Genomic DNA, 25,734 nt, shown 5'->3' with positions numbered 1-25,734 from the left:
CCCACTTCTGCCAGTCAGTAATTATCATTTGAATAGGTGTTAAATTCCCCTTCAGGAGCAAACAACAGGCTAACCTGAATGTACCGAGACGCCCCTATGAACCAGACAGAATATGCACAGTAAGGCTGTGAGCATCCTATTTGACATAAGGCTGTATAATCCTGCTTATCAGATCTGCTGAGTTTTTTCATAGAACACTTACGGCTCATTAAAAAAAGGCCTCCTCTGTCTCAGGCAAATGTTAGCAGACACCTGGGTGGGGCCCTTCCTTTACACCCTCCCCCCCCACCCTCAGCCAGGCAGGCTTCAATCAAAGTGGGACCCTTACAAACATTACAAAGTCAATGCCTGCTTGACAAGTCTGCTGTGTGTTCATAAAACAGTTGGAGCGCACTTCAAAAGGTGAGAAACAGAATGCCAAAACAATCCTTGTGTACCCACTCTTTGGTTCCCAAAAACTCAGCTTTTGTTCTATAACAGTTCCTTCTCTGAGCTTTTTGTAGGTACAGGACCAGCCTCAAAACTGAGTTTGAGTGTTTGATGTGGGAGGACACTAAGAGTACCATAGTGCACTCCCCAGACACACCCCCAGCCCTCAAAGATCAGATTTAGCATGGCTGAAAACTTTCAACAGGATTAAAATACCAAAGGTGAGTAGGGTAAACCCAGGGAACCTTTACCACATTGATAAGGGCATTTCCAGGGGTCTTCCCCACCCACCAGCTCTTGTGGCCTCTCCGGGCATCCACTTCATAACACTACTAGACCTGTGGAAGATCAGAAGAGGATCGAACCTGCTGTCTGAGAAGTGAAAAGAGCCTAAACGACTGGACCTGCTCTCCATCTTGTGCCCAAGACAAGACAGTGGACTCCAAAGGCCATAAGGCTGAAGACATGTTAAAGCTACAAGGACACAAGCTAAAGATGTAATTTCCTGCAACTGCCCAGTGGCAACTTGCCCTGGACGGAACCATGCTGTTAGCTTTACCTGACACCCAGTGAGTCTCAAAGCACCTTTTTCCTAGTTTTTATTTTTTTTCTCCTAAGGGATTTAGAAGTGTATTCCTGTGGTGGTTTGGGTCTTGAGGGACTAAGTCAAAAGGTAACATCTTTACCCAGAACAAACTTGGCTTTTGTATCCAACTCGCCCTTCATCTGGGTCAGGGTCAAATTAAGTCTTGGTCCCAGTCTTCCGCGACCATTGACTATCATTGGCACTTTAGGCTTCTTGTCATTATTCCTACTTTAAAATTCACATTTCAGTTTCCCCTTTTTGGATTTTTGTCACTTTTGGTGTAATTTGGTTCATTACATTCTACTTTATTTTTCTAGTTATGGAATTTTTATTGTTTCGCATTGTACTGCATAAATACTTTACACATTACCCTACGCTAAGCCGGTCTGCTCTGTGCTATAGCTGCCAGGGGTTTGAGCAAAGTTTAATTTAGTGCCTTTGGTGATTCACCCTGACAAGTATTGTGGTTATTACCCGGGGTGGGTAACTATCCCCTCAACTAATAACCCAATTTCTTACAGTGCAAAAGAGGTTTATCAACAGCCACGAAATGCGGTCTGTAAACAAAACCAAGAAAATACTACAAAAAAGTCTAATCACAAACTGAGGAAGTAGCACCAATCATAACCCAATATGGAATTCTACCTCAACTACTCTATAGCAGCATATGCTTCTCCAAAGAGAGGTCTGGTTCCAAGAGCCATATTGCGGAGATTGTTTGGGAAGATGTAAAATGAGGGCATTTTATGATTTAGAAACAAATTTCAAACAATGTGACAAAGCATTCATTGGCTCCCATCACTGTATCAAATTCACCACAGAAAATTCATGGACAAGTATCCTTTAGATTCTATCATACTTCCTACTTTGCTTGACAACGCACACTATCCACATGCATATACATACATCTTGATAAAAGTGTTCTTTTGTACATCATTACAGTCATAAAATGTTACCTGTGCATATTACCTACCTAGCGGAGGTCTATACGCCTGATCAAAACAAAAAAAAAAGTTCACACCTTTTGGTACACATAATTATTGCCCATTAAGAGGTGCCGTAGCACAATGCATAGAAGAACAATCTTTTACTCACTGCTCAGCAAAGTTGCAGAACCGGGGGAGATGGAACTGACTCGATTACTGTAAGTTTCAGGGACTCTGTCGAGAACTTTCCTGTGTCCAGCTTCCAGCAGGAGAATCTTCTTGTTTTGGAAGTGGGGATCAAACCCTAGAAAGATGAATTTGCAAAGTCAAAGGAAAGATCATTGCATTAGTAAAAACAAAAGTAACTATATTCCCCATTTCCACTGCATGGAATGGACCTGTATGGGGAGGGGACCCAACACTGGTGTGAAAGGCAACGAGGGGCTTTGATTGAGAAAGCGCAGCCGCAGGTGCTAAATTGGACCTGTGTACCAGTTTGAATAGGCCAAAGGGATTTAAGTACCGCCTAGGTTTATCCATGTAGGGCATAAATAACTGGAGATGGGTCAGAGAAAATACAAGCATTTAATTAATACTGAAATGAAGTCAGTCTCTAGGTCCCTTTTTTGCACTTTCACAGCAATGTAGAGAAAGTCTCCGACAGCTTACATCGCAGCCCAATTCTCAACAAGCTTTGTCAATCCGGATTCATGGAACGTTTAAGCACAGATCATCAATTTGTACTTGGATACTTGTACTATTACTTTTCGCACTGAGATACATCAGTACAACTACTGGAATGCAAATCGATAGTCCCTGGCTGCAGAAGCATCTCACCTCTGAGACAAGATAGTCTAGCTGTTGTACCATTTTCGGAGTGAAGTGGTACCTTGTCTTCCACTAGCACTCAAGCCGCTGTTTGCAGCCTCTGTTTCTTATAACTATGGCCATCCCCAGCCTGTTAAAACTCCTGGACACAACCCAATGTACCCATTTTCATTTAAAAGGGATACTTCATGTGGAACTCTGCTCCCATTAGTAAGGTAGTCCCTGGGGATGGTCACACTGTTTTTTGCGTTACTGATTTTGGAAGCATATTTCTTCGTGATATTCGATCCCTGTCAACATTGTAAAATTGGAAAAAGAAATCATGTTTGATAAATATCTCAACTGGATTTAAACACGCGGAATTCAAGTTCAACAACTTCCTTTAACAATAATAAACCTAATTTTTGTTAGAAACAGCAGAACAATTCAAAAGGCAGCATTCTGGTGGTCTACAGTTCTAATCCCGGTACGACACACGCAGCCATACATCCCAGCAGGTAATTCAAAAGGCAGCATTCTGGTGGTCTACAGTTCTAATCCCGGTACGACACACGCAGCCATACATCCCAGCAGGTAATTAAAGTACCATAAATTTGGTACCAGTAACATCTAGGAGTTAAACCACCCAAGTGTCAATGAACTTAAGTACAAGAAGAACTAAGTATAGTGCAGTACACGTGTGCAGCACATCGCTTCCGGAAGACTGTACAGCACACCAACGGTATCCTGCTGCAAACATGTTCCCGACTGCAGAAACAAGCCAATGTCCCTCCCAGGTCAGAAGTACACTCACTCTTTGATGACATAACGGTTGTGAACACTTCCAAGTTGACCACACTCCGACTGTAGATCTGGTTCAGATCTGCAATGCTCGTGCTTTGCGGCTTCTGTGCTGTCCAGCTTTGCGAGAGTGCTCCTACCTCATCCATTAAAGCAGAGAAGTAATTAGTCCTCAAACGTCACATGTAAAACACTCATGACACATTTGTTGCTGAAGTGGCTACTGCATTTAAAGCACGGGCTATGGAGCGCCTCAGTTGTACCCTCCTGTCCACTGAGCAACTAATACTTTGGCGGGGGTGGGCAACCTCTCCTCTTGGGAGAGAATGTAGTGTACCGGGCAGCGCTGCCGAATGAACCAAGTTAGAGACTCTGCATCCGCTCAACATCCTGTGATTCTGAACAAATCACTTCATCTACCTGTGCCTAGCAAACAAACATATGAATTAATATGACCTTGCATAATGTAAATGGTGCTCACATGAAGCGATCCAATATCTTCGGGCCGAATTTGCCCCATATAACCCTGCAACAAAAATTAGCTGGGTAAAGAGAAAGGGTGTTGTGTTGAAAGGTTGAGTATCCTTAAGTGAAGGGGAGGGGAAGCATTGAAATTTAAATTATAAACCAGCACGAAAAAATGGTTTAAAGAGAAAAGGAAGTGGAGGGGTCGCGCTGGAAAGTAATTAAGAGAGTATCTGCAGGATCCTGTAGCCACTGGAAGGACACTGGCTACCGGATTAAGTACTTGGTCCATGCTTCACGGACAAAGACTCAACTTGAAGCCCAAAAGGAAACAGGATCCCAAGGCGAACCGCTGATCAATAGGAAGACTGGACTGGAGAGTGACGTGGGAGCCAACGAAGGGAAAGTAATAGTTAGGCCCTAAGCCCCCTTTAAGGTTTTTTTTAAATTTACAATACATTTCTCAAGCACAGCTCGGTGCAGACGAAACCTAAAAAGTGTTAAAGGACCTATCTAAATTGAGCTTAAATGTTCTGTGTTTATTGGGGATTATGAAGCGTAATTCAGCAACATTACACACAGCTATGCTGCACTTTGAATTAGAGTTATCAAATGCGGCACTTCTATTGCTTCCTTCTCTAATAGCACCTGAATGTACAGAGAAAACGAAAATTATTTAATTTCAATCATTGTGAATGGTCTCTGCCTTCTCCTCAATAAAGAACACTTAAAATGATGTACCCTGTTGGTTTGAGTCCAGCTGCATAAGTCTGCACTAGAGTTGGCAAATATGTGGGCTAGATCTTCATAGCTCATGTATTATGCAAGATGTTGTGGTCACTTTCCAAGAAGCAACATCCACAATAGCAGCTCCTTGAATGTGATAGGGTCAATGTCCTCCACAATGTGCCGAGTTAATCAACATCCACTGCTTGTCTAAAGAGTGTGAACGGTGAAAGAGCACAGTTGAGCCCATCCATCAGGTGTTCAAACAGATATTCAATAATGCAAGCTCCTGCCATATTTCCCCTGAGATCAGTCACATCCAGGATGTCAGCAGCACCGAGGCATGTCTTCGTCGATGTTTGAGACTAGTATGGCCTACTGCTCTTTTTTTTCTTGTACGCTTCACATTTTGCAGTATTTCTTCCATAACTTTCTATAGCTGTTTATACGGACACAATTATGCTGCAGAATAAGCTGTATGCAAACAGCTGCTCTAGGTTATACTTTCGTCCCTGTTGCACTGTCACATGTGCTCTTCCTTAAGGGCTGTTGATCTAAAGTAACATCTAGATTCACAGTGCTCTGGCGTGTACCGATATTCGGCACTGGTACAGCATTCCTAAACATATATGCATGGTCCGGTTGAGCACGTTTATAGTTCAACTGGTTCATGTTGAGAAATTGCTTTCCCAAGTTGTAAAACTTTAGAGACGGTGCACTCATCTGGAACCAGGAGTGCTCTTCCAGCAGAACAGCACAGCTGTAGTGTCTTTTAAAAAACAGTACATCGCAGGTAATGACCTAATCCTAGTTGGGGCTTTGAGACTATAATTATGATTGGCTTCAAAAGAGTGCTCATATTCCTCTTGCAGAACAAACTCCCCATTAATTGTATGGTGGTAACTATCATTCACTGGTATAGGTCTACATCACAGTGGAACTCATCCTCCGGTTGAGGGACTTCGATTAAATCTAGTTTGGACTCCTCTCTGTCTCTAGACAACCTAAAAAGTGTCTAAATCCTCAATAAAAGTCAGCCTGCTTTACTTAGCTAGTACTTTTGGGAAACATGGGTATTTTAGATGAGTTCACAATGGACAATGAAAGCCACTTTTAGTAAATAACAGCCCACTCAGTCTTTGACAGCAGGATCAATGTGGTAAATGTATTAATGGGGCAGGAGTGGAGGGGCTATGGGGAAGTGCAAAATAGAAATATTTTCTGTTGTGAGACACATATCTGCGAGAAACAGACCTTCCAGATGTTGGTCAAGTAGGAAGTGATGCACGTCTCTAGCAAACTTCCATCGGTAAGCCTTGTCAAAAATAAACTATGTTAATAACTGTTAGTGGCAAGTTATTCATTTGAGCCATGGCGATATCTAGAAAGCAACACACAGGACTCCCAGAGAAAGAAACTGAAAAATTACAATAAGTACACAATATGGTCTACGGCTGATCTTCGCCCAAGGTAAAAAGGATCAAGCGTCATCTAAAAGAACAGATTAAAGCTGCCTGCTAGAAGACCAACAAATCCAACCCAGAACACCAAGTCTTCCCTGGAAAACAGAATCACGCCCAACCAAAATAACGAGGTAACTCTCTGAAGGTTGCCTGCTCAAAAATATGGAAGTATCTTCCCATATGTTCGAAGATCGTGTAAGACTGGGTTATCTTAAAGAAGAGACTCACACAGAATCTGCTACAACGGTGATACACTTGGGCTGCAGCCATTCACCACTTCCCCAGCATGCGCTGGCTGACTTAATTCTGTCCCCATGTGCTTTGCACCTCACTTGTGCGTTTTATTGATAACTATGTTCGAGTAAATGTTGTCTTAATAGCGGTTTCTTTCGTCTTTTGGCATGTAATATTTGATGTAAGTAACTGTGCTTTTTAGTTGGGTTTCTACTATCTTTGGCACTACAAATAATGCAGACCTGATAATGCCACAGACGGGAACAGAGCTGGTAATAGGTCTGTGTGGAGCAATGTCCATAAATAACTTCAAGGTGTATAGCTGATATCTGGGTTGACCATGGATAGTGCAGTGCCCTACTTCAGACATCCGACTTAAACAAACGAACCCTGGTCCACAGCCTTGGACTACCGCGAACTGGTTTGCATTGTCCTCTTCAACAAATGCAGGGACAAAGGTCCAACTTTATACAAATAAACAAAAAAGCCTGCTCTGAACTTAATTGTTTTATGTGCGATGTTATTGCTCACTCGATGTGTCACAGACCGTGATAAAAAGCATGAAAGAACACTCCCTGCACTGAGAGAAAGAAATTCAAGAAGGCAAAAAAAACACACAGAAGTGGAAAGAAATGTCAGCATTTATCTCGGCTTTCTCCATGTAAATGTGTTTATTGTACCGTTTTACTAGTATTCGGCCTGATTCTAAGTGCAGCATAACTTGGCAAAACTGAACCACCTGCAGGTAAATAAAGCACTTGTGACCTCCCCACATAAATTCTCTTGTATAGGCAGGTTTTGTTTTTAACTTATCAGTAGTAAAACTGGTCCTCAGTATTCTAATGTGCGCAAAATGTAATTAGATATACAAGAGCAACATTGAAAAATGCATTAAAGGGAGTATCATGGAGCCAACGTTAATCACAGTGTAATAGTGTACTGCTGCTTCCTTATTAAAATACTGCAGTCAGCTTTACCACTTTCAAATCGAAATACAACGGACAATTCTGTTTATAGGATAGAGATAAATATGCCCAAAAAGTTTTTCAAAAAGTCAAATTGTTTGAATTCTATACTTCCGTGTACAATTAGAGCACATTTTACACAATGTTGCAAATGCAAGAAAATCTAAAGAGTGGATATTAAAAAAAGCCTTCGCAGAGTGTACATTGTCAGACGTACTATCTTGTCCACCAATGCACCATGTGTACTTTTAGGAGACTATCTGCGTAAACATGATGTAGGAAATGTTCACAAGCACCCCCTCAGGTCGTGCAATAAGCCCAGTTAATGCACCTCAACAGATATCCACAAGCAAACAAACTCATCTCACAATCGGAGGTCCCGATGAGGCTTTCGCAACCTTTCAGGGTTGAAGGCGGACCATGGCAAATGAAGCTAAACCCTGTTAATAGCAATTCAAACATTCATTATATGCAAAGTACGTTTTTACAACAACAGTGCCATAACTTGGTCAAATATTTTTTTTAATGTGCTATCCAATGAAGATTTTAGTGGAGGTATGTTTCTAAAAGCATCATTCGCTCGATTCTTTTTCTTTTGCCCGCTCCTCATTAACTACCCACCCATCTCCTATTTAGGTCGCGACTATGGAAAGCTTTAGCTGTCTGTTGCAAGCTGTTGATATGGTCCTCTTTCTGCTGCTGACGTCAAACCTTCTTTTGCAGTACCAGAGAGGGTCTATTTTCACTCCCTAATCTCTATTACCTTTCTCAGCCATCCACCTGTGTTTTCTGGCCCCCTTCTGCCCACCTATTTTTTAAAAACTTCTCTACTCACTTTTTGACGCTCACTGAACTCTCAACCATCTAAAAATGTTTTACCCACGCCAATGAGCACTTACAAATGGTTTTATTTTAACAACCGTCATTCAAAGATGTACGCCACAGAAACCCAAAAGCACAAACAGCGAACAATGAAAGGACTTGAAATACTCAATCAAACCAGAAAGAACCGGTAACACTGAGTTTGGGGAGAAGAAGTGAAGGACAAAGAAGAGAACATTGATGAGAAAAATAGATGAAAAACTGCCTCATCCAATGAGATACATGAGAGCCTGGAGGCAGTAAATATCTTACACATTTCACCACAACGGACAGAGTGGATAAAACAATGAGGAAATTAGGTGAAAAATACAATGTCTATAATCAGAGAAGCAGTCATATTATATATAGTCCTTGTCCTAACTTTGGAAGTACATGCTTAATCCAGGAGACCAATGAAATTCACTCCGTTGTAATTGTTAATAAGCATTGCAAATATATATTTTTATTTTGCTAAACTAGTGTAATGTGTGTCTGAAAATATGAACCTCTCGACTACATAAACATACTCGTTGTTCGAATCATGTTGTGACCTTCACAGCACGGTTGCTCACCTGTAGATTTACAGAGTTTATACAGTTGAAAGGCTGCATCTATACAGCCAAACTGTTGCACAATTGTGTTGTTCCAGAGCAACTGTGTGAAGGTTGCAGGTTGAGATTTTGAAAATGTGAGGTTGTCAATCATGTGCGTTAGATGTGACTTTGAAGAGCTGCAGAGGTTTTTCACGTGAGCTGTTGCAGATGTGCAACTTTACTTCCATGCAAATGAAGTTATGGTAGATGTTGCAGTGCTGCAAGTTTGCAGTTGTAATGCTGTAGTTTTACTTTAAGCTATAGTGGGTTTGCTGATGTAGATAGAGGCTAAAGATACCAAGTGGGGAGAGGATGGGGCCCTACGGCTAAAGCGGTCGACCTGCAAGCTGGGGAACCGGGTTCGAGTCTCAGCAGGGACACTCAACAGCCTGTGATTCTGGGCGAATCGCTCAATCTCCCAGTGCCTAACAAAAATAAATGTGCCCGTGTGTAACGCAACTGGTGCTCATCATGTAAGGCGCTCTGATACCTGCGGGTCAAGTTCGCACTAAATAAAACTCCAGAGGAAAAAAGTTCTCAAGCAATGTACGATCCCCCTGCATGTTTTAGCGCCACATGAGATGCCCAACGTCATACAGTAAGCATATAGCAACAATAATAAGCTCCCTTGACAACAGCCTTGAATAGGCTGATGACTTGCTAGGACTCCATATATACACAATTACTGTATAATTGGGCGTGAATGGTGCCAAGTTCACATGAACACCAACTGAATAAGAAGGCAGCGGTAGGACCCAGGCACACAGACTGTAACACTTGGAGTGCACCCTACAAGCTTCAAGCTGTTCACCTAGCACACGCCACAGCATATCAATGGTTGTCCTTTATGTACAACAGCTACGAGCCCGCCCAAGCACTCTAGACCCTATAGTATTCAATATTCTCCGTCTAACACTTAAAGCAATGATTGGGGAAGGGATAGTGCCCCACATTGAAAACCATCAAATAGTTTCAAAACTTCTGCAGTTAATATTTGCTGAGTAAAGAATGGAAATCTGATGCATCAGTCATGCTTTTTGCCAATCATCAGAAAAGAGTATTCATAACGTGTCGGGATGAAGGTACAAGAAGCAGTTCGTTCAGCCAATTTCTGATCAATAGCAGCCAGGAAAGGAGTGCATCCCTAACGCTCAGGGAAACCGTCCTACCCAAAAATACAGGTTTGGGCAGTAGCCCCATTAGCTCACTGGCACATGTCTTTGGACTTGGTACATCTGGTGGCCTGCCCAAGCACTATAGTACTTTTAGTGTTCAATATTCTTAATCTGATGCTAATTAAGTTGGATGCATAGGTTCACGTAGTGCTTGTGGAATCCTCAGCAGTTTGCAAATGTTTTAGATCTGTTTTGCTCAGAAAGTACAGCATGCACGGGGAAGTTTGCAGCTCTATAAAATAAATATTTCTGGTAGCCTTGTGTTCCAGGCTTTTCTCAATTTCAAGAAGTCAGCTTTTAATGCTTGCTGTCTTTGTGTTCTACGCTTTCCTCAATTTCATGAAGTCAGCTTTAAGTGCAGGCGTGGTTCAGCCAGTGCCACATGGAGGAGCTTTGCATAGATATCTGTAAGGGCACTGTGTTGATGTCCCCCCCACCCCCTCCACCGCTGTTGGAATGCCACCTTCTCGCTACTAACTGAAAGTCCATTAATCTTTCTAGTTCAAGCTGCGGTCGACTGAGAGCAATCGGTCGTTATCGAACTGATAATGGGCAGCAATCAGCGAACTGATAATGGGCAGAAATCGGCATTGCTTGTGAAAGGTCTTCATATCTCTTAACCTCCAGTAAATTTCAAGTGGCTGACTTAGCTGGTATGGTAGGTCAGTGGGTAAAAACTCCTTTTAAAAGCACTGATCACCAACCAACTGGAATATGGAAATGCAATCTATGTCGGAATCACTATGCTACTCATCAAAGGACTCCAGGCCAATCAAAACACAGCAGCAAGACTCATACTCAACCTCCAACTCCGCACTTCCATATCCAAACATTACACAGACCTCCACTAGATCCCGAGTCACAAATGTGACCTCTTCAAACTTCTCTCCCTCACCTACAGAGCGCTAAACAACCAAGGCCAGCATACACTAACACCTGCATCAACTTCAACACTCCGAAAAGACACCTTGGCTCTGCCAACCTCATGCTCACTCACATTCCCTGCATGTGAAGAGTCAGAGTCACAGGTCGCAACTTTTCTTATCTAGCTCCTAAAGTCTGGGAGAAACTCCAGTTACACATTAGATCTTCCAACGACCTGCTATAATTTCTACAGAAACAGAAAGCCTGGCTTTTCCACTGGCCCCAGCTAGGGCAGCTCACCACTCTTACACAGCAGGATAAAGATTCACCACATAACATGTTTAACCTTTTTGTAACCATGAAATGTTTGTGCAAATTATTGCTCTCTCCTTTATTTAAATAACTAACACCAGGTAATAATCTCATGAATGAATTAATTTGTCAAAATTTTGGTTGCAAAATGTTTTTTAAATTTCCAAAGAAATGTTAGATTTTACATGAATAGTTTTACGGTTTCAAGAGAGTACATTGAGAAGGATAGGAAAGAAGAATCAATGTATGTAGGAGAGTAGGGTCTGCAATCCTATGATCACCCCAGATTTTTGCTTTTTTGCTTCACTGGTTTACGACTTCTCTGGCTGTGGGCATGCTAATCAGACCCACAGCCTTGCTGTTCTCTCACTAAATTGACGTGTACCTTAGGTGCATTTACCAATTGGTACTGGGCCACCTTATCCGACCCTGTAACTCAGGGCATAGGTGAACCCAGGGCCTACCAGGGGCTGCAGCATGTATTATGCCACCCCTGGCTGGCCATCTAAATCTGACACAACTGGCTGCACGACAGCTGGGGCAAAGTGGTGTAATCACCCTTTGCTGTAGATATAGTATACCTATATCTAACCCTAAAATAGACACATGTATTCCTATCAGTCACTCCTATGGCAGGCCTTAACAATCCTAGTTCAAGTTCGAGCATTTGTATAGCGCACTACTCACCCAGAGGGTCTCAAGGCGCTGGGGGAAGGGTTCAATATTTGTCGAACAGCCAGGTTTTTCGTTCTTTTCTGAAGGAGATGTGGTTCTGAGTAAGGCGGAGGTGGGTGGGGAGAGAGTTCCAGGTCTTGGCAGCCAGGAAGGAGAAGGATCTGCCACCCATGGTGGATTTCCGGATGCGCGGGATTGCGGCGAGGGCTTGATTGGACGTTCTTAGTTGGCGGGTGGGTTTGTAGAAGGACAGTCGAGTGTTGAGGCATTCGGGTCCTAGGTTGTAGAGGGCTTTGTGTGCGTGGGTGAGAAGGCGGAAAGTAATTCTTTTGTTGACGGGTAGCCAGTGGAGGTATTTTAGATGTCCGGAGATGTGATCTTGGCGAGGGATGTCTAATATGAGTCTTGCTGACGCGTTTTGGATGCGCTGGAGTTTTTTCTGTAGTTTTGCTGAGATTCCGGCGTATAGTGTGTTACCATAGTCCAGTCGACTCGTGACCAAGGCGTGGGGGACAGTCTTTCTTGTCTCGAGGGGGATCCAGCGGAAGATCTTTTTGAGAATGCGAAGTAAGGCAGAGTGCTTGGAATTATGTGAGATGGTGCTCTAGCATGAGCTGAGCCTGTCTGCAGCTTGCGGAACCAAGTCCTAATAGATGTTCTATGATAAGAGTATATGGTACGCGTTAAGTGCATTATAATCCTCGCGGTTATTTGCTATCTTTGGTATTGCTTTATCAAAACATGTCGAGTAAGGTGTCATACGAATTGGAATACTAACCCCTCGCCAATTCTGGCGACGGGGTTAGCATTCCACCCTTCTAGAGGGACACAACATGTATGTAACTGTGAACCCCGGTTAAAGTTAACTCGAGCCTCAGCATCACTAAATGGATGCTGCCACCACAGACACAAGTCTGACCCCCTGCAGCTGGGAGTCCTTCCAGCGAGGGGAGCTTGGACAAAAGGTTTCCTGTCAGGGGCGGTGCTAGCACCATCCCATACAGGGTTTTGTGTATCCTAGGTAGGCAGGGCTGAATAGGAAGGTGACTGCAAGTGGCACCCCGGTGCTCACTGTGCATCTGCCAGTTTGAACCAGTTCCAGGGGCACACCAGCCCCTGAGCTAGGGAAAGTCCGGAATGGGAGAGGGGTGTAACCACCCCCCTTCCTGGTCCCACCCATGGGCAGGACCTTGTCCCGTACCAGCCCCTTTCTTTAGAATAAAGGTGGGAGCGGGGACCCTTCCAAATTAGATCATCTTTGAATCCTGAAACTACTTTCTACGAAAGGAACTCAAGACTTCTTCCTAAGATTTCTCCCTTGTGACTAAGGAGTAGTCACCCTGCATCTGCAGGCACCAACTAAGAACACTGCGGTTTGCTGCACGTCCTTCCTCCGGAACCAGACCGACCAGCACGACGAGACCCGGCTTCCCTGGCACCTCGGACCTCTACCAACATCATCAGCCCAGCTGAGATCCGTGGGTGTGACGAGACCACGAGGGACCGGCCTTCTTCAGAACTGCACGACGCTTATCCAGCACGACCGCCGAGGGATCCTCGAGTGAGTGCTTTGGGGTTTGAGAAGCCCTAACCCTGAGCAGCTCCAGCACCGAAGTCCAGCCCCCCAGCATCCACGAGATCTGCATGGGGCCCTTCTGCTCTTTGCTGCTCACTGCGTTGTCCGGCCAATTGCCTGCTGGCTTGTAGCCCTCTTGACGACGAATGACGACATCTCCATCGCTGGTCTGGTTGCTCCAGACTGGCCCTTGCTCCCCTCCAACAGAGGAGCACCCCGGACCCTCCTGGTCCACTCCAGACGCCATTTTGAGTCCAACGCGTGGGCTTGCATTTGCCAAGAGTTGTTGCCCCAATCCTGGGTCCAGCGACGTCGACAGCAGATACCATCGTGGGACAGCTCGCACCTCCATCCTGGTCGCCGACAACGCTCCTGGTCCGAGAGACTGCAGAGCCCAGCGTCGCCCGCTCACCTGGTCGAGGTGACTTCGTCCGGTGCCATCCTGGTGCCCATCTAATCACTGGCTAGTGATTCAGAACTTGGTCCCCTCTGCTTACAGGTATCCTTCATCACCGATCCAGGCTTGGATCACATCGAACTTCATCAATGGTCGCCTGCCAGCAACTTCTTCTTTCAGGCTCCATAGACTGCAACGAGGATTCCCGACGTCTTTTCAGCCCTATGCAGCCGCAGCCCCTGGGCTAGGTAACCTGAGCATTTCGGTGCTCCAGCATAGCTTAACTATCTAAGTGTCCAGATCCTTTTTCGTTTCAGCTCTACCTAGTCGGATTCGTCCGATAACACTAACTTTACGAAATCTAGCATCCATAGACTTTGTCCCGCATCCCGCGTGAGAGTGCACACTCTGCACCCGATCTCCCTAGGCCTCCTGCTCGTAATCTGAAGGTTCAGTATTCCAGTCCTAGCGATCCTAAAGCCTTTGAGACTAGTTACTTACCTGCTAGTATTTCGCATTCCACTTTTGTAGTATATGGTTTTCTGTGCCCCCCGGGCATTAGCGTAAATCGTGTGACTTTCAGAATTTCTTTAAGAGCTTTGTATTGTGCTTAGCGCCCTGTCCTCATAAAGAGTCCAGGGCTGTTGTGTTCTAAATAAATATACTTTTATTTTCACAACAACTTGTGTGGTGTCCTTTCACTTGGTGTTCAAGGGGTATATGTGATGGTATAACAGCTGGCTTAACACGCCCTCTAGAGTTTAGCCTAAAGACTGCTCTTGTCCATGCTACTAGGATAGCTGGTCTAAAAGGTTGACTCACAACCAATCATCAATAAGGGTCGTTTGGAATGAGACACAGTGATCACTAGAATAGTGAGCACTACATATCAGAACAGGTGGAAAACTGCTGTAGTGGGTAAAAAGATTTTTGAAAGGACAAAACTGTCAGGATTCTGCCTTTTACAAGTTGGGCCCGAAATTTCACTCCACACTCAATAGATCACCCACAAAGAATAGAACTGCACACAAATACTGTGACCTAGGTAAATACCCAAACGTTATCTATTTTAAAATGTATGCAGTGCATTCTACTTCTTTGTGGGGGGTGAAGCGCTTACCTAAAAGTAGCATGCTACACTGTGTAGGGTGTGTGATTGGAAAGATGTGTGCCTTAGTTTGTGGGAAGTGTTTCCATGTCGAGCGTGATGACAACTGAAATGCTGTTATCCTGTTATGGGATGCAGCTCGTAGCAGTGTGGATGATGAAGCGTGAGAAACGGACACAGTTTTATGTTTTTCAGTATGCTGGTAGCTTTGAAAAGCTGTGCAGGGCCTTTTATAGTATTTTGAATCAAATAGTCTGCTTAGCTGACTGACTACTGCACTGGGTTGTCCAATCGGAGGTTTTGTGTACAGTTGTGGTCCTGAGCTGGCATGGCTGAAGGGAGAAGTGGAGGGATCTGTTTAGATGGGTATTTTATTATCATTCCATATCTGAGCATCTTTGTGAGATGTGAAGTGAACACTTCTTTATCTATGACACCACCAATTAAGAGATTTGTTGGGGCACAGTATTTCCTAATTAATGGCACCACATCGTTATTTTTCATTTTCCAGGAGTATAGCAATATAGAAGTTTTCAGCTACTCTCCACAAATACAAGGAACACCGACCTGTGGGTCAAGTAAGAGAAAACATGTGGGCGTGTGTCAAAACTACAGAATTTTGGAACATGAGGCCTGAGTTTTAAAGTTGGTTTCAGAACTTGATAGAAAAAAGTGAGCAACTAATGTAATCTCCTTTGTGTCTAAAAAATGTATGTATGTGAAATGTAAATTCAAAAGCAGAAGCAGTGCCACCTCACACACTACTTACAATAAGCAGAACCATTTACACATGGCTTCACTAAGTTTGTTAAAAGTTTTGGCACCAGCAAACTATGCTAAAGCAATTAGATTTTGGATTTAGACACAGTTAAGGCAAACCAGGCTGTATTTCTGTTGTTCCTATTCTGCTGTGCAGGAATTTACTTATTTTGAGGTTATATATAACGTGGTTCCGGTCATGTAGACTACTTTACAATGTTGCAAAGTATAATACGTACAATAAATTGCATAAGATCACAGACAAATGACATGGTCTTATATATATATATATATATATATATATATACACACACACACATATACATACATACACACACATCTTGCGATTCTTGCATTGAGTGGTAAAGTGGGCACAACATGGACTGAAATGCAATCCTAACGAATTACCAGTGACAGATTAATTCAAGCATTTCACCACCCATCATTTTTGTTTTCCGTACTACACGTAAAACAAAACATTCATCCTGCACAAACATATTTACATTTCCCTCAATACCTTGAAGTTGTTAATGTAAATAATGTTTTCACTAAAGTGAATCAGATGCAAGGAATATTGTACACACTTTGTAAACTACTGCTTCTTTGCAACGAATATACACGAAGCTGTAAGACTTATGAAGATGAGCTATTGATCTTAACACCACCTCTGTATCTACCCAGCCAAACTGCTGATGTTTTCTTGCCCAGCATGCATTGCTCTTTTGGGTGTTTCTGTAAGGCAGGTTTTCCCTCTAGAATACAGTCAGGTCATTTAAAAGATAAAATGAGGAAAGGAGTGAGGGGGGCACTATGCCAGTCACGACTATGAAGCCAACAGGCGAAGGATTACTATTGGACCACAGAATTACTCGTCTACTTGAACACTAAAAGTTAATGATTTACATACACTAGACAGCCTTGACGAAGGGATAAACGTTATGCACCAAGTGTTTGCTTTTTTTTATTAATATGTTGGACAAGATAAATCTGTTCATTTATTCAGTAGTTTGAAATATTGCACCAGCAGGGGAAATTGCTTTTTTTTTTTTTTTTAAGAAGGAGCGTGTGCCGGGCTAATGGTTTGAGTTTGCCCAACCATGATTTCGTCATTTAAGGGATTCACTCTAATGGTATATAGAGCAAGTGGCAGATGCAATGGCAGCGGCTTTAGAAATTTTCATAATCATACATACTTGTGGTGGAGACAGAGAGAGAGCTGTTATCTGCCAAGAAACTTGCATTGATGTAACTGCATTTATATAGCACCTGATTAGTTGCTGAAGCAATTTACGCTGAGCAGCACGTTGCTCCAGAACCCAAGGCTAATAGCTAATGCGCATTCCTTTTTTGGGACCAGGTTTATGTGCTCAAGCAATTCATTCCATGCATTCACTCCAGTTTCTTTGTGGGCGATTACATTTATAGCAATTGTTATGATTGGTGTCAGGAGAGGTAGTGCAGATGCTTAGTGGGTAATGGATGAGCTAGAGTAGATATGATGTTGTTTGGGAGCCAGGTATGACTTAATGTAGGAGAGGTTGTGATCTTTAAAAAGAGTAGTTGGCAAATTGTAGAAATATATTAATATAGATTAAGGCTAACATGCAAGTGACTTACAGAAGGTTGTGGCCAGAGAGAAAAGGCATGCTGAGGATGGAAAAAGAAGGAGAGTAGTTTCGAGGAAAAGAGGCGACAATCAGTAATGTTTTGTTTATAGTGTCAGATTTTATAATGGGGGATGCTTTTTTAGATTGAATGCAATTTCAAGTTGCAAGACACTAGACAGAAACAGAATAAATATTATTTGCATGTGAAGGTAGTGCTATAACTGGAACCTCCCGATCAAGACACCGAAATTCAATGAAGCCATTGTTGGCAAGAAGTTGCTGATAAAGGAGTGGGCCTGGAAATGACAATTGAAAATAGAAGCACTCTAAACCATTTCTGCAGCATGTAAACTGAAATATTTAATGCCACTCTTTTGATGTACACCCAGGCTGTGTAAAACCAACAGAAGCAATAGACAACACTTGAAAAAGTTATTTGAAAGCAGCAATGAAGGCTTGAGTAGAGAAGCATTGTTGAGGCAACCATAGGATATTTTAAGACGCTCAGGAAAAAAATTGGAGTTGAGAATCTAAATTATGACTTTGCCATAATTGCCATAGCTACCATGGAACAAGACAATTTCACTGTAGGGCTGGCCCAATGCTAAACGATCCATTCCTTTAAAGGTCTTGCAGACGCTCACACTAAATTCGGAAGATAGTAAACAATTCTCACATTTTTCCTGCAATACCTAAAGCACAGTCACCGCTTGACTGTATGCGCCCCATCTTCACTCACAACCAACACCCTATCAAAGATGAGCCTCAAAGAGAGCGCCCAAGAGCCAGATGTACATGGAGCTCTTAGCAGCCTCCTTATGGACATGACGTACTATGTAAGTTCTACAATTCAAAATCCTCAACCCTTTTAGAAGGCATGGTTTTGTCTATGATCCAGCCAACCTTTACATAATATATTGATTACACAGCAGTCTCTCAGTATTTATATTGTAATATATTATATTTATATTTATAAACCAAGCATTGGCAATGCATGCACCGCTGTTCGTGTCAATAAAGATATACAGGGTTGTATTGTAATGGTGGGGAACGCAGTAAATAAAGACAAAGAATAGCAAATCTGGCGCAAAAGCGTGTAGTTTATAAGCATGGGTCCTGCCGAGTACATAGCATTGTGAGGGGGGGCATCTTACTCACCCAGTGCGCACCCCAAGGCACCACCGACCATGCCACCACCAGAGATCACCACATCATACAGGGGAGGGGAGGTCGCAGAACTGTTGCCTCTTCGGGGAGCCCCAGGGGCGAGGAGCCGGCTCAGAAGCCGCATTCCCGGCGGGAGAAGCATTTCCAGGTGGGGAGTTCAGCAGCCTGGAGAGATAGGGCTCCAAGGGGTAGAAAGTAGAAGCCCGATAGAAGTCCAGAAGACTCGAAAAAGAGTGCCTGTGCTTAAAGTGGCACCAGCCAAACAATGCCCCAAGGCTGCCCAGGGGTCACGCTGCTCGCTCCAACTCTGGAGCGACACGCCTATTTCCTGCTGAACTACCCATCAGAGCTCACCATTCTTGGAGGGCGGTGCTAATGATTCCATACTTTCTCTGAAATACGCGGATTGGTGAAAGAAAAAGACTCTAAATAATTGGATAGGAGGTTATCTAATCCAACCAATTACAGGTTAGCATTGGGTTGGAGTGCAGTTTCCATGAGAACGCGTCTGCCTTAATCACGTGGTGTTCCTTTCTAACAAATCATAGTAGATAAAATAGGAAGGAAGGTAGGGCAAAATGGAGCGCAGCTACGTGAGTGGATATGGTAGTTTTCCGCTGTCCAATGCTGGCGGTGATGGAGCGAAAGGGGCTGGGCCTGAGAGCTGCTGCCAGAGATGACCGTGTCCCGAATGCCTGAGGACGCTGAGAGCAGAGGGAGCCGGGGGGAGCAATACCAGGTGAAGTCTAAGCCAGGGGCGGGAGTCTCATCAGGCAATGGTGTAGTCGTCGGTTTAAAATGCTGACCAGGTGGAGGGGATGCTAACCTGGCGAAGGATATGAAACAGGGCGGTGCATATAACATCTAATTATAGATACATATTTATTTTTGCAGTTTTATATAGCGCGAACGAAGGGATTGGCGCGTTTTACCAGTGAGGTCGCATTCATTTTGTTTTAGGCACAGGAGATTAAGTGATATGCCCAGAACAGAATGTCGAATGGTGAGCCGACGCCAAGACTCGTTCACTGTTTCCCCAGTTCCAAAACGCGCAGCTCTGGCCGTAACACCACATCCTCTCCTATTGGTGGTACTATTCAATAGTAAGGAGACTGCACTTTTTGTAAGCTAAAAGGTGTGTTCTTCTACGTTATTCCCTCTTAAGCCCCCGCGCCCCAAAGAAATTACAAGTAAAAAGGGTAATTTAGTTTACCTAGAGTTTGTCTCTAAATCCCCCTCTTATTTGTTCCCAAATGTTCAGGTATATGCTGGGAACGTAATACAAAAAGACTAACATTTGATGGACGGAATGCAGAACAAATCAAAACATTCACCCCAGTGAAGAGATCTGGGCAGGGGCGTAGGAGACTCTAAAATTCTGGGGGGGACAGGGACAACCTTGTGGACTTTCCGGTGACCCCATACAAATCACTGCCCGCTAAACAAATACAATTGCATACTTTTGAAATGAAATATAGAGACAAGCAGGCATGTAGTCACAGTTTGCATCTATGCTTTATTGTTATTTACATTTACATAATAATCAGACCAAATGTTATAAAAGCATGTATATGAAGCTTGCATCTTCATGCACCAAGCAAACAAAGGTCGCTGACTTAGGGTGGGGGCATTGTGTTTGCAAGTGCATTATGGATTAAAAAGTACCTGCTGCTGTATTCCTTGTCTCCAGCAATTTTCAGGCAACAATAAAAATGTGAAGATAACTTTGATGATTAATGTTCTTTATTGAGAGAGATCAGAGGTTTGTCTAGTAGAAGTTTTGACTCATGGTAAGGTAGCCACAGTGGGGTAACATGCCTACTGCAAAGAATGTGTACCACGCAGATCACAAAATGCATATCATGCAAATAGAGCAAACAGAAGGAGATGATATATACTGTGCAAAGGGTTTTTTAGAAAATTAGGACTAGAAGGGCGCGCTGCCTGGGTTAAGACGTTACAAAGTGTGTGAGGAGCAGGAGTGTCGTTGTGTAGTGCGTGAAGAGCAGACGGCAAAACACCCTTAACCGTCCAAACAAGTCAAAAGACAAGGCAAATTAACAAAAATAAGCTCTCGCAACTACATGTGTGTTCATCAAAACAAGGTACAATGACCAAAAGTTAAAAAGAAGCGCAGAAGCAGGTTCTTTGGTGTAAGTCCTCTTGTCACAGCAAGATGTTTAATTTTCTCCAGACTTGAGAATAATACAATCGCCGACACGTGTTTCGTCGTGTGCGGTTGAGTCACACGACTCTTCAGGGCTGGTAATACAAAATAATGTAGGCAATTGTTATCTAAACATGTTTCACTTGATGCTGCATATGGTGACAATTGTGCAACCGACATGCAGTTGTGACGTGCGTTTGTATCGCACATGGTTGGTGAGATTTGGTGAAGAAACTTGCATATTCGGGCAAGTGATTGGTCTATAGTGCTAATGTGCACGTAGTGAGTGAGATGGATTAAAAAGACCAATGTGTGGTCATGTGTCACTCGTACACAGTGGTCCTAGAAATTAGAGGGTGTTCGTAGTGATGGTGAATGAAACGTGAGATGTCAAATATATTTAATCTAATTAGATGTGTGAGGAGGTATTTGTGTGGCCTCATGACGTGGTAGTGATAAGGGTGCCTATATAGGTTAAAGATCCAGAGAGCACAATTCATGCAAAATCTTCTGTTCAATGGATGATAGGTATTACCTTCCACTCCAATTCCAATGTGTGGTTGGAGTAAGTCTGGGTCTTTAAAAGCTCAGTTTCAAGCTAAATAAGGTAAGGGTAAAAAAGAGAAAAAGGAACTCATAAGGAGGCTTCTAAAGGAAGCAAATGCTTGCAGGACTAAGTTGAGTCTCGGGCAGCAAAGAAAATCTTTCTCTTACCAATGGGTATTCTGTATGTATATGAAACAGTCGAAGCTGTTTGACAAAGTAATCAGTTGCAGTGTATGGCTAGAATTATCGTATCCCACTGGTAATTTCCATTTGAAAGTATAGCGCTATATAAAAAAGGGGATAAGGGAATCATGAGTTTCTGTTACATAGCGCTATGCAGTTAGTTTAAGCAAGTTTGCTAGTTATAGAAATCTAGAAAATTGCTTGCCCAGTCGCTCTTAAAGGATAAAATTTTGAAAATGCAAAGGATTACCTGTATCTCGCTATGCTGTAAGGCGGAGAGCCGGGAGGGGATTCTTTATAGCGCCAAGTTGAGGAAACGAGTACGTGACCTCTGCGGTGGTGTGCTGGCGAGTAAATACAAAATTATAGTAAGACAAATGTCCCAGGGACATGCGTTCAGAGCATCGCGCACCCAACGCTTATTAAATAAGACGCGGGTCCGTGGTGTATCGCACAGCGGTGGAGAAACTAACACTCACCCGCTGCAGGCAATCCCTCCTCTGTTAGTTCCCGGCGGTCGTCTCTCGTGTACGAACACGTGACCCCGGGAGAGGAGGGATTATATTGAGAATGGTAGACATAGAGGACGTGCTCCAAAACGATGTGTATGTCAGCGCCATTTTTAAAAGGGGAAATCATATGGGAAAAGGAGGACGTCTATGTCTAATTTAATGGAAATAACAGTCCTTGTCCACTGTTAAAATACCTAATCATGATATAAGGAAAAGGAGTGAATGTAGTCCACTAAAATGTAAGTGAATCACAAAATCCCGCTACTTGCCAATGCAACTCATTACTTGTTGCTCATGTGTGGGAGTAGAATCATAAAATTGATAAGGGAAATAGAGATCAAATCCCTATGTCAGTTGTTATGTAGACATAAAATTATCAGAAAACGAAGAAGAAAAGAAACTGTGACGTTGAGCATGCGGGGCCAAGCCTGGGTGTGGCTGGATTATTCAGATGTGAGGTGCATATTTGAAAGAAAGTGCGAAAAATTGTGAGTAAATGTGAGAAAAAAGGGGACACATCATACCCACGTACATTTAAATTTTTTAAAATTTAAACCAAGTCTTCAAAAGCAATAGCGGGACTCAGAATATGTACGTAAACAGCAAGGTTTGCGAATAGTAGACAATTGTCTGTACTGTCAATCTTAATAATCAAAACATTTGGCCTTGTAATGTGGTACAGTATACATAGTTGTCTTGATACATTGAAACATAGAAGTAGAATACATTTGACTCCTAGAGAGAGGAAGTCTCTTATGTTGTCATCTGTTATCATCACCCTAGAGTTCAGAGTATTTGTACAGAAAATCAGTCAGTGTGCACCAAGGATCCCCCCGGTAAGATTCTAGTCTCCAAGGAAATATTGGAGCTCAGAATCGTAGTTAAGCCCATGTTCTACGCTGCGTAAGCGCATGATCCAAGTGGCCTCCCTACGTCTGAGCATCAGTTCACGATTGCCCCCTCTGATATTGAGGGGAATTAGATCGATCCCAAAAACACGTACTTTAATGTCGTCCTCACTGGGTTGACACTCTGCGACATGAAGGGCTACCGGGTATCTGGGGTCCCTCCTTTGTATAGCTCTCATATGTTCAGCTATCTTCTCTTTGAGAGCCCTAATGGTACTCCCTACATACATCTTGCCACATTGGCATTCGATGATGTACACTACAAACTTGCTAAGGCAAGTGATGTTGTGTTTAATCTGATAGACCATTCCACATGTCCTGCAAAGTTTTTTGTACCGTGTTTGCCCCATATACACATAGAACAGAATCCACATTTGTGGAAACCAATGCCTCGTGTTGAAAGCCAGTTCTGTGCTGTGGTATTAGTGGGAACGGTAGGACTCAGTTTATTTCTCAAAGTGAAGCCTTTCTTGTAGGTGATGGAAGGTCTCTCTGGAATAAAATCCTTCAGTGTGGGGTCCTCTAGTAGAAGTTTCCAATGTCTATTCAGACTCTTTTTGGTGAGTTGGTTTAAGGCATTAAATTCAGTTATGAATCTGACGTGTTGGCCCGGGGATTTCATTTCAGTACGTGTTTTCAGACAATCAGGTCTTGCAATGGCTCTTGTTTTCGACTCCGCTCTTTTGAGGGAAGTTTTAGAATACCCTCTATTCTGAAACCTGTTCTTCATGTTCGTAATACAGTTATCAAGTTCACAGGCTTCACTACAGTTTCGTTTGGCCCTAAGAAATTCCCCATAGGGGATTGATCGTATCTGATGTTCAGGATGAAAACTTGAAGCATGTAAAATGGAATTACATGCGGTGGGTTTTCTAAAAAGTTTCGAGTGTAAGTGATCATTTTTGACATAGAATTCCAGGTCTAAAAACTCAATGTTAGTCAAGCTGTGCTGCATGGTGAAACTGATTTCCCAAGTGTTGGTGTTAAGGTATTCAAAAAAAGAATGAAGAAGTTCCTCAGTTCCGGACCACAGGAGAAAGCAGTCATCTATGTATCGGCCCCAAAATACTATGGAGTCAGTGTATTGTGTTCCTTTGGTGCCCCAGATAAGGTCAGCCTCCAATGCTCCCATAAAGAGATTTGCAAAGGAGGGTGAAAATTTGGAGCCCATCGCTACTCCTTTCTTCTGTCGGTACCATCTCCGATCAAACATGAAGAAGTTATTCTCCAAGATGATCTTCATCATTTGAATTAACATGTTAGTGTGTGCCCATAGTGAAGCCGGTCTATTGGAAAGAATCTTAGTAATAGCTTCAATTCCTAGGTCTAAGTTAATGCTGGTGTAAAGGGACACTACGTCCATGGTGACCAGTATGGTGTCTTTCTGCCAATCAATATCTGCCATGATGTTTAGTATATGTTTTGAGTCTTGTATGTATGAGGGAAGGTTTCTCACTAACGGTCCCAAAAAGAGGTCCACGTATTCTGCGACCCTTTCGGTGGGACCCCCAATCCCCGACACAATTGGTCTGCCAGGTGGGAATGGTTTGTCCTTGTGGACTTTGGGTAGGGTGTAAAGCCAAGGATGTGTGGGTTTGTGGACCTTGAGATATAGATATTCGTTGTCGTCTAAAAGACCTGATTGTTTCCAAAGTAACAGTTGTTCATTAATTAACTTGGTTAGTGGACCTGTGGGGTTGTAGTTGAGTGATTCGTAACAAGAGCAATCGCTCAGTTGGCAAAGGATCTCATTGTTGTAGTCAACTAGATCCATGACCACTACATTACCCCCCTTGTCAGCCTCCCTAATGATGATATTGGGGTTCTTACTGAGAGTTGAAAGTGCAGAGCGTTCACCTCTAGTTAGATTGTCCTTGTATTTGAACTTAATGTCTAGGTTTCTGGTATTAGTTCTATCCAGGTCTTCCAGAACACGTTTGTGAAAGTTGTCAATGGTATTGCCACCTGATAATGTAGGTATCCATTTGGATTTGCACTTCAGACCACTCGTTATGTTATAGTCAGTTTCTATATCAAGTTCTTCCAGTAACTGTTCCATTTCCAATGGACTATCTTCCCTGTCCGTCAAAGAAAGAAGCAGGTGTGTTGCTTGTACATCTTTAATAGTCAAAGGTACATCGTCAAATACAGTTGGAACAAGAGTAGGTTGTCTTTGTAACTGTTGTGATCCCACAAAATGTTTTTTAAGTTTCAGGTTGCGTGTAAACTTAAACAGGTCGATTTTAGTTTGACACAAGTCACCTGTGGCATAGGGGTTGAAGTTAAGGCCTTTGCTGAGTAGGGAAATCATATCAGGTGTCAATGATATTGAGGAAAGATTGATGACTTGGACATTATCAAGTGGTGTTGTTAGTTCCTCTGTGTCCCTGACCTCAGTTTTCTGCGATATTCCTCGCTTGTTCCCGCGTTTGCCCCTATGGGGTTTTGGTCTACTGCGGCCTGTGGAGGCTGGGTTCTGTTGCCCTTCCTCACCCGCTCCACTTCTAAAAAAAAAAGGTGGAATTGTTAGGTTGTGCGTTAGCAAGGATTTCGTTCTCGATGTCACTGAGTCCAGTGGAACTCAGGGAAGTAGTACTAGAGTGAGCGGAATTGGAAGTGTTGGGTCTCCCAGGTTGGGAGCTGTTTTTAGGTCTGGGGATCAGTGAATCGTATTTGCAGTCAAAGGTGTAAACTCTCCCATTTTTGTAATCTGCCTCGTCCCTCTTGATTTGGCGTGCCTTTCTATTCTTTATTTCTGTCTGGTGTTTGAGCAGAATTTCATCCAGTAGGGTGTAATTCTTTACGGTGGCCTCGGGTTTGTTGAGATCTTTAATCTCTTGTTCAATATTGGAGATTTCTGTCTGTAGCTTCGCGGTCTTTCGGTCAGCACTTTCAATAAGGATGTCCATAAGTGTGGTAGAA

General features: G+C 43.1%; 2 protein-coding genes across 2 annotated transcripts in view; one reads left to right on the top strand and one right to left on the bottom strand.

Moving 5' to 3' along the window:
- Positions 1-18,862, bottom strand: part of COQ6 (coenzyme Q6, monooxygenase) — a 100,120-nt gene extending 81,258 nt beyond the window's left edge. Inside the window, exons 1-2 of the mRNA XM_086937468.1 lie at positions 18,488-18,862; positions 2,111-2,245 (exon numbers count right to left, since the gene is read on the bottom strand). Of these exons, the coding sequence (XP_086793594.1) occupies positions 2,111-2,245; positions 18,488-18,638 (286 nt within the window). The 5' untranslated portion in view covers positions 18,639-18,862. The remainder of the gene's footprint in view (positions 1-2,110; positions 2,246-18,487) is intronic.
- Positions 18,863-19,076: 214 nt separating this feature from the next.
- Positions 19,077-25,734, top strand: part of FAM161B (FAM161 centrosomal protein B) — a 90,949-nt gene continuing 84,291 nt past the window's right edge. Inside the window, exon 1 of the mRNA XM_086937469.1 lies at positions 19,077-19,235. Coding sequence (XP_086793595.1) covers positions 19,173-19,235 — 63 coding nt within the window. The 5' untranslated portion in view covers positions 19,077-19,172. The remainder of the gene's footprint in view (positions 19,236-25,734) is intronic.

The sequence above is a fragment of the Lissotriton vulgaris genome, chromosome 9, assembly GCF_964263255.1.
Source record: "Lissotriton vulgaris chromosome 9, aLisVul1.2, whole genome shotgun sequence".
Lineage (NCBI taxonomy): Eukaryota > Metazoa > Chordata > Amphibia > Caudata > Salamandridae > Lissotriton > Lissotriton vulgaris.
The sequence above is the reverse complement of the archived record's forward strand: the minus strand, read 5'-3'. Positions and strand labels throughout refer to the sequence as shown.